General features: G+C 54.6%; 1 protein-coding gene across 1 annotated transcript in view; it reads left to right on the plus strand.

The window, feature by feature from the left end:
• Positions 1–9,425, plus strand: part of ACO2 (aconitase 2) — a 56,331-nt gene that overhangs the window by 46,147 nt on the left and 759 nt on the right. Inside the window, exons 7-17 of the mRNA XM_047065281.1 lie at positions 924–1,028; positions 2,006–2,097; positions 3,109–3,214; positions 4,389–4,546; positions 4,771–4,844; positions 5,298–5,409; positions 6,487–6,609; positions 6,851–7,006; positions 7,947–8,138; positions 8,579–8,711; positions 9,189–9,310. Coding sequence (XP_046921237.1) covers positions 924–1,028; positions 2,006–2,097; positions 3,109–3,214; positions 4,389–4,546; positions 4,771–4,844; positions 5,298–5,409; positions 6,487–6,609; positions 6,851–7,006; positions 7,947–8,138; positions 8,579–8,711; positions 9,189–9,310 — 1,373 coding nt within the window. The remainder of the gene's footprint in view (positions 1–923; positions 1,029–2,005; positions 2,098–3,108; positions 3,215–4,388; positions 4,547–4,770; positions 4,845–5,297; positions 5,410–6,486; positions 6,610–6,850; positions 7,007–7,946; positions 8,139–8,578; positions 8,712–9,188; positions 9,311–9,425) is intronic.

The raw sequence follows: 9,425 nt of genomic DNA on the forward strand, positions 1-9,425 counted from the left end.
GGTGGTGGAATGGGGAGCCAGAGCCAGGGCTTCATTCACAGAGCAGCCCCGTCCCCACATCTTCCTTGGAGCCTCACTCACTTTACTTGGATTAGATTTATCACCTACGAGGCTCTAAGACCAAGTAGGAGCGGGCCCCTTCTACTCATCACTCCGGGTGACCTGGCCTCAATGCCTAGGCCCTCAGGAATGCAGGGAGACTTGGAACAAGCCTTATGGATGGTCCAGCCCAGACTTCCCCCGGTGCCTGCCTCAGCTCCACAGCAGCCCCACGGGGCTCCTGTTCAGCTGCCCTTGCACCCCTCCAGAGACCAGGGCTCACTCTTACAGGTAGTGCTTATTACCATTGGACAGCTCAGTTCCGAAGTTGATAAGAAGCCTGGTCCCATGTCCCAGCAACCCCATGAAACAGGATATCTGTAAGTCTCACCCGTTCTGCGTGAGGCTCTGTGGTCGGGACAGTGCACTTCATTCCAGTCTTATTGCTGGAAAACCTGAGACCCAGAAACACTTCCACACAGCACCGTGGTGTGACTGAAAAGAGAGCAGGTCCGGGCGCTAGGCAGGTGGGCCTAGACCTGAATGCCAGCACCTACATTTGCTTTATGGCATGACTTTGGACCTCTTTGAGCCAGTTCCCTCACCTGCAAGATGGGCACAGTAATGGCGAGGCAGTCTGGCCAGGATAGCCAGGCCCAGAACTAGAACCCAGCTGGTAGGGGCTGAATTTTGTGTTTTCTTTGGCCCTGGTTTTAACTGTGGGTCATGGGGGACGAGTCTGCCTGCTGCCACTAGATGGCTGCGTGAGCGAGGGAAGAAGTGACCCCAGCTCCCTGGCGTGAAGATGTGTGCCCACACCCGATAGGTGTATGGGGCCCATGTCCAGCTGCTAGGCCAGCTTCACCAGCTCTGTTTCTCTCCAGGCATGGCGACAATCTGCAACATGGGCGCAGAGATCGGGGCCACCACGTCAGTGTTCCCTTACAACCACAGGATGAAGAAGTACCTGAGCAAGACAGGCCGGGAGGGTGAGCTGGCAGGGGCAGGGCGGTCTGCAGAGCAGTCATATTGCATGGAGACCCTTGAGCTACACCTTTCCCTTTAGGGCAGGGGTCTTTAATCTCATGTTTCTAGATTGGCTTTAGAGGCCGTGAGAAGCCCCCAGAGGGGTATGAAGTTATATGTGTTATTGTTTCTGAGTAGCGTGTCTGCAACTCCCAACAGCTTGTCAAAGGGCCTGGCATCTAAGTTTGAGATCCCCCCTGCCTTGAGATTGGAGTTTAGTTTCACCTGAAAGGAAGGCCAAGTCTGGGGTCTTTTGGTCTGGTCCCTGGTGCCCCCTACAGGAAGCTCCAGAAATGACAGGGATCTGTTCATGATTCCTGTCCTGGAGAAGGAAAAAAACATCTGGAACCAGAACCATTCCCAGCCTCCCCCCCCCCCCCTTTTGCCTGAGGTTCTAGCTTGACTTCTTTGAAGCTCAGAGGAAGAAATAGGGCCTGTGGGAGGGATTGTTGGAGCCTCTGAAGGGAGATGAGCAAGGGTGATTGGTGGAAGCAGAGGCCAGGGGTCATGGGGAGAGCTTGTCCAATTGTGTCCAAGTGCTGAGCACATGAAGTCCTACCTGGAAGTCCCATCCCTCTCTTTCATTATCAAGTAACTTCTTCAAAACTCAACACTTCTCATCTCTAGGAAGCCTTCTTTGACTTTGAACCTTGGTTGGTGCTTCTGTGTCCCTATGTGTCTCTGTTGTATCATATCATACCAGTTCATTGATAGCTCCTTCATTAGATTGCATGCTCCTTGAGAGCAGGGACTGTGTGTCCTGTGCTGTTTTCATTGTTCCTTTGTTTGCTTAGTCAGTGTCCAGGGCCCAGTTTAACAGGTGCCAGGTAACTGGCTTGGATGGATGGATGGGTGGGTGGGTGGGTAGTCAGTCAGTTGGTCTGTCTCTTGACCATTTCCTGTTCTACATGGTTTAATCTTCTTCCCTTACTGATTTCAGACATTGCCAAACTAGCTGATGAATATAAGGATCACTTGGTACCTGACCCTGGCTGCCATTATGACCAACTAATTGAAATTAACCTCAATGAGGTGAGGAAGGGAGGAGAGACCAAGGAATTTCTGAGGCTGGGGTGTTCAAGCCTCATCTGGAACCCCTAGTGGGCCCTGTCTGCATACCCAGGAGGGTGTGGGGGCCTTTGGTTCCCCAGTGCCCCTGCACACTGCCGCCCAAATCAGGCTGTGGTTGGCAGGAGATGTGGCTGTGGCTGGTGATTCAGAAACTGGCTCAGTTTGCCTCCACCTCACCATTAGCTGAAGCCATGATTTTGCCCTGGAGTTTTGTCAAAGTGCTAGAGGTCAAGGCACAAAATTCCCAGGCCTGTGCAGGGTTTGGCACCCTGAGACCTGCAGGCCAGAGTGAGCATCTGGAAGGCCAGGGGAAAGGCAGACTGGAGGAACGGAAGCAGCCAAGTAGAGTGGTTGAGGGTTTAGCCCTGAAGCCCGTCTCCATGAATTTAAGTCCTAATTCCTGACTCTGCCACTTAATCCTGTGACCCTGAACAAGTTACTCAACCTCTGTGGGCCCTACTTTATCATGTGTAAAATCTCAGGTGGCCATGGAATTGAATGCGCCAATTCACATAGTCATAATTGGGAACGTTTGTTGAGAGCTGTGTGTGCCAGGCACTTTGCTAAGCGTTTGCATTTTTTGGTAAGTATTATCACAAAGCACCTGGCTTGAAGTCTATTTTTGTCATAGGTTACACAAGCATCACACTGTAGGGGATAATGGACTTACGAAGTTGACCTCCTTGATTTATTCCATGCCTTTGCCATCTCCTAGCTCTGTGACCTTGAGCAAGGCATGCCATCGCCTTCATTGGCAGAATGGAGATAATACCAGCTTCACGGGGTTGGAGGGATCCTGGAGCTGGTGCATGTATAGAGCCTGCTGCTCGGGTGTTTCCTGGGTTGAATTTTTGAGCCGTAAGTCGGCCTTCTGGGTCCTCGACTTGGTTGAGTGGGAGTCAGGCAGCCTCTGAAGAACAGAGACCGCCCACACTGCAAGATTTGTTCTCTCCCCTTTCTCTGTTTCTTCAGCTGAAGCCGCATATCAATGGGCCCTTCACCCCCGACCTGGCTCACCCTGTGGCAGAGGTCGGCACTGTGGCAGAGAAGGAAGGATGGCCTCTGGACATCCGAGTGGGTGAGTCCCTTCCACCCTGTGGGTTTAACAGGCCTCTGGGCCGGTGGGTTACCATTGTGCTTACCACAGAGCGCTTCCTAAAGGTACCAGGCACTTTTTGAAATAGTTGGTTTCTTCTTTATGGGTTTTAAAAAAAAAATTACCTTTTCTTGGTATAAAAGAAACACATGCTCATTGTAGAGCATATTGACAGACAAAACGAATTTTAAAGACTCCTAATCTTAACTCCCAACCAGAAACCAGCTCAGAAGCTCCTTGAGGTATACCGTTTCCATGTGTGTGTACATACTGATGTGTGTCTGTTTTTGCTTTACAAACATTTCATCATCCCAACCTTGTTGCCTGATTTCACTTTACGTGCTTTACGTGGAAGATACACTAGCATGTTGGGATGACGGGCACCTGCTCTTGTCACAGTACAGTGTGACCGGAGCATGGACCCCGAAGCCAGGTGGCCTTGCTTTGAATGAGCTTCCGGTGCTACATCGTTGGGTGACTCTGAGCAAGCTTCTTGACCTACCTGTGCCTTGGTCCCTTGTCTGGAAAATGAGGGTGATACTGTATTTCCCCGTTAATGTTGTTGAGAGAGGTGAGGAGTTAATGTGCGCAAAGAACTTTCTTCAGTGTCTGGCACAAAACAAGTGCCGTGTAATTTGTTCGCCCTTAGCAGATTAAATACATTTTTTAAAACTTTGGTGATCTAATTGGAAATAAATTGCTGAACTGGTAAGAGAGATTGTTTTGATATCTGTAAACAATATGGGATGTCATCCAGTCTTTACTGACTTTTTGAATAACCATAATAGACTTTTAAAAAATAATTCTTTTTCTTCCCGATTATAAAGCATTTAAAAAACAGAGAATACTTGAAAGTAGAAGAAAATTAGCATCTCTTGTAAGCCCTCATCCAGCTGTGGTCACTGTCAATATTCTGGAGTGAGCCCTCTGACTCAGTGTTCATGTCACTTCACTGGCACCTTGTCTTCCCTTGAGTGGCTGGGCCACGGCGCAGCCTGTCCTTTATTGTTAGACAGTTGGATTGCTTCCAGGTTGTCTCCGTTTAGGATAGCCCCAGCCCAGCACAGTTGGTGAACTCTTGACCAAGTCTGGATACTTGAGGTCAGGTGGAGACCTCTGATCTTGACCCCTGGCCTCACTATCCACAATGCACCAGGTCTGATCGGCAGCTGCACCAACTCCAGCTATGAGGACATGGGGCGCTCGGCAGCCGTGGCCAAGCAGGCACTGGCCCATGGACTTAAGTGCAAGTCCCAGTTCACCATCACACCGGGCTCTGAGCAGATCCGTGCCACCATTGAGCGGGATGGCTATGTGAGTGCCCACACCCCCTGCCCCTGGCTCCCTCTCCCCACTGCTGAGCAGTGTGGCTTCGGGCAGGACAGGCCACAGCCCTGTTAGCCGGGGCGGGTACAGGTGCCCCGCAGCTGGCCCGGGGTTCGGATACAGCTCTTCAGCACTCAGGCTGCCCACCCAGCCTTTCCCGTCAGCCATTAGCCTGCCCCTGACAGTTCCCCATCCTGCTCTCTCATCTGCAGGCACAAATCCTAAGGGAAGTAGGCGGCATCGTCCTGGCCAATGCTTGTGGCCCCTGCATTGGCCAGTGGGACAGGTGAGAGGCGCACCTTTGTTAAGACAACCCCTTGTGTCCTGGGGTCCGAGTGCCAGATGCTGAAGGGAAACATTACTGGGTGGAGAAAAGAGACTCAGGCCTCTAGCTTCAGGGGCTATTGCACACTAGGAGACTTTTCTAGGCAGGACTAGAAGGCTGGTCTGGAAGCAAGAGGAAGAGCCCTGCCACGAGACTGACTGGCCACCTGGCTGAAGCCAGATGCAGCCAGGAGCCCGGATGGAAGCATTTGAAAGGCAATGGCCCCAGGTCAGGAAACTCAGGCCTTGGTCTGGGCTCTCCCTGTCTTAGGTGTGGTCTCAGGCAAACCGCCACGATCTCCCAGGTTCCCTCCTGCTCTGTATGCTTGAGTGACTATTCCAGGGTCTTTTCATTTCCCCTCCTGTGTCATAAGGCAGGCAGACACGCTTAACCCTGTCTCTTCTGACCTGGCAGAAAGGACATCAAGAAGGGGGAGAAGAACACAATCGTCACCTCCTACAACAGGAACTTCACAGGCCGCAATGATGCAAACCCTGAGACCCATGCCTTCGTCACGTCCCCAGAGGTGAGACTGTGCAGCCCAGCCATAGCCTGGGACTGCCTCTGGGGACCTACCCCTGGCTGGTCAGTGGGGAAAATGGAGCCTGCAACAAGGCGTCTGACCCTGTGGGGCTGCTGAGGGAGGGTTGGCATCACAGAGCAAGAGGTTGTCTGGGCGCAAACCAAGAGCCACAGGCCCCAAGCATCCTGCTCCCTCAGTGCTCCCTGCTTGGCCCCCTCAGGTCTCAGAAGCCCCAAGTGCTTGCTTGGCCCAGTTATGGTCATAAGCAGGAGCTTGGAATGACTGCCCAGGACCAACGCCTGCCCTGCCTCTTCCTGGCCAAATGGGTTTGTCCGAGTCACTTTCCTTCTCTGTGCCCCGGGGTCCTGTCACCATTCCATGAGCAAGTCTAGAAAGCACTTGCACTGTCTTCAAGCTGGGAAGGTGGCCTCTTGTTATGACGGACATCAACTGAGCCAAGTGCTCCCGGCCTTGGCCATTGTCTGAGCACAGCCAGTCTTTCTTGTCTCTTTAAAGGAGTGTTCCAGAAATACTTTTGCTTGCTAAAAATGAGTGCAAAGGTGGTGCCTTCCATTGTTTCAGCCCCCCCCCCCCTTTTTTAATGTTAAATTATTTTTGAGAAAAAGAGACCGAGTGTAAGAGGGGGAAAGGCAGAGAGAGAGGGAGACACAGAATCCGAAGCAGGCTCCAGGCTCTGAGCTGTCAGCACAGAACCTGACGTGGGGCTCGAACTCACAAACCGTTAGATCATGACCGGAGCTGAAACCAGACACTTAACTGAGCCACCCAGGTGCCCCTTCAGCTGCCCATTTAGGAACATTTTTGTCACAGCATCGTTCCTGTGCCAGGGCTCATGCCCCTGAGGGGAGAGACTATCCCTGAGGAGGGCGCTGAGGTCCAGGCCCAGTAGCCCACATTCTCAGAGATGATGTTGCAGTTTTGGCCTCTGTCGGGAGGACTTGACTATGGAGATCTTAGATATACGTGGGCTCCATTCTCAGTTTATGTCTGGGCTCCCGCTAGGGTGGGGGATGGGAGTGGTGTTTGGTACTAAGCAGCAGTGGGCCACCTCTATTACAGATTGTCACAGCCCTGGCCATTGCGGGCACCCTCAAGTTCAACCCAGAGACCGACTTCCTGACAGGCAAGGATGGCAAGAAATTCAAGCTGGAGGCCCCAGATGCAGACGAGCTTCCCCGAGCGGTGAGCAGGCACTGCCACCTGGTGCTGTTAGCTGCCGTAGGCCTGCCTCGGGCCCCTGCCGGTTGCTCTGTGGCCAAGACACTCCTTCCCAGCATGCCAGCATCCTGGGCAGGCAGGATGGCACAGTTAGCAAGAATGAGGCAGCTCTGTGCACTGGAGGGGAAGGTGTGGGGCCTACAAGAGCCTGTCTGCTTGAGGACGGAGAATTAGGCACCCAGCACGTCCCTGCCTCCTCCTGCAGGAGTTTGACCCTGGGCAGGACACCTACCAGCACCCTCCCAAGGACAGCAGCGGGCAGCGAGTGGACGTGAGCCCCACCAGCCAGCGCCTGCAGCTCCTGGAGCCTTTTGACAAGTGGGATGGCAAAGACCTGGAGGACCTGCAAATCCTCATCAAGGTCAGCGACATGGGGCAGGGATCGGGGGAGAACAGCCCCAGCCTGGCAGGGGCCCTCCCCTTGGCAGCAGGAAGGGCTGTGAAACCACGTGTTCCCCCTGGGCCCCAGGGAAGAAGGTCAGGACTAGGGTGGGGGCAGGGAGAGAGAGAGGTGTGGCTGCGGAGAGAGGAGCCGGGGCATCCACAGTTCTGTGTCTCCTTCTCCACTGCCCCGTGCCAGGCCGAGCTGGATCTGGCCAGCTGTGCCCAGGGCTCGCAGCCATCGGCTGCAGCTGGTGAGGGCCACCTCTGGCAGCCACGGGCAGTGGATGCAGCAAGAAGGGCACATGTGACCTTGCACAGCAGGTCTCCACGCCTCTAGCTTGACCTGGTAGGCTCCAAAAGCCATCGACTCCTCAGTTCCCACACTTGGGCATCAGTTGGTATGGCCTGTGTTTGGGAGCTGGGCAGACACAAGGCTTCATGGTGTGGCTAGAGGCCTTAGGCCCGTGTCAGACATGAATTCATCCTGTTTACTAAGAGTCGCCAGGCAGTGACACAGCCAGTATTAAGCCCACATGATAGATAAAACTGGTCACCAGCCAGGAGCAGGACACATCCTCGGGCTCCTCTGCGTCCAGCATGAGGTCAGTAGTTTTTTCCAGCCTGGGCATCTGAAGGGTGAGTGAGCAGAGACATTCCTGTCCTGCCTGTCCAGCCCATGTCCCTGTGAGTGCCCTGTCCTGGACAAGCCCCTGAGCAGCACAGGGCCTTCGAGGGGTGGGTGACGGTCTTGCCTGAGCCCCATGGACAAAGTGTGGCAGCACCAGGGCTGCAGACCCGCTGTTCTTGTCCCCCATTCCCGGGTCCAGCCACCGGCCTCTAGGAGGGCTTCTCCCTTCATCCACCTCTCACGCATGCACCATGCCCTGACCTTAGTCCTCTCTTGTCCCCCACCCAAGGTCAAAGGGAAGTGTACCACTGACCACATCTCCGCTGCCGGCCCCTGGCTCAAGTTCCGTGGGCACCTGGACAACATCTCCAATAATCTGCTCATTGGTGCCATCAACGTTGAAAATGGCAAGGCCAACTCCGTGCGCAATGCTGTCACCCAGGAGTTTGGCCCTGTCCCTGACACTGCCCGCTACTACAAGGTGGGTCCCAGTCCATAGGGGCAGGGGTGGGGGTGCAGGGAAGGGGGGGTGCTCTCCAGGACTCCACACCAATAGCTCTTCAGTTGAAGGACGCCCTGGTGCCATGGGGCGGTCCTGTGTCATTCTCACCATATACGCCTGCTCTGGGCTCCAATCCCATACTGTGGCCTTCCCCCAAAAGCCCGCGTCTATGCTGGGCACTGATGGGTAGGTCGTGCCACCTCCCCAGGCCCCTTGCAGATAGCCAGGGCCTGTGTCTGGTCACCTCTGTCCCCTCAGGGCCTGGTCTGGGCCTAATTCACCTCTGATTTCACCAGCCCTTCCTTGGGGAACAGGTAAGGAGGGGCCTCTCTAGCCTCTTGGCCTCTGAGCTTCAGGAAGCCCAGGGCAGCAGCAAGGGACCACTGTCTTCCTCTCCCTCATACCCTCCTCACTGACAGAAACATGGTATCCGGTGGGTGGTGATCGGAGACGAGAACTACGGGGAGGGCTCGAGCCGGGAGCACGCAGCACTGGAGCCTCGCCACCTCGGGGGCCGGGCCATCATCACCAAGAGCTTCGCCAGGATCCATGGTAAGCTGGAGCCTGGGGTCTAGCCACGCCCGCTTCCCCTACTGGCAGCCCAAGGTCACCCAGCCTGCGTGTGGCTGAGTCAGGCCTGGAGCCACATGCCAGGTTACTGAGCCGTGTCCCCGGCTCCTGTTTTCCACCATAGTCTCTACCCCTTCTGAGTTGTGTTGAGAGTGATGCCCACAGCTTCCTGTCACGGGAAGCCCCAGTCTTGCTTCCAGACTTGCAGACCTAAGCAATTGAAATCCAGGGCACATGGTCAGAGGATTTTTCTGATTGTGAATGTCAGGAAGGCCAAGACACAAACCAGCACACCCGCAGAAGGTTCTCGAAGGACCCCAGATGGCAAGACTAGGGGCCTCTCCCAGAACTGTCACTGGGCTTAGAAAAGGAAGCTCTCTTGGCTGGTGAGGTTCCCTGTGCAGAGGAACGGAGACTGGCTCTGCCATCTGTGGATTGAGTGTGCCCTCTGCCTTCTAGAAACCAACCTGAAGAAGCAGGGCCTGCTGCCCCTCACCTTTGCTGACCCGGCTGACTACAATAAGATTCACCCTGTGGACAAGCTGACCATCCAGGGCCTGAAAGACTTCGCTCCTGGCAAGGTCAGGGAGCCAGGGAAGGAGGGTGGGCCGGGGACAGCCACTTTGCTTTCCCTCCTTCTATGCCCACTTCTGACCCCCCTTTTTCCTCCCATGAGCCTTTGTTCCAGCTGGTAGG

The sequence above is a fragment of the Lynx rufus genome, unplaced genomic scaffold (genome assembly GCF_022079265.1).
Source record: "Lynx rufus isolate CCGP_SWC_20201006 ecotype Redwood Valley unplaced genomic scaffold, mLynRuf1.p SCAF_7, whole genome shotgun sequence".
NCBI lineage: Eukaryota > Metazoa > Chordata > Mammalia > Carnivora > Felidae > Lynx > Lynx rufus.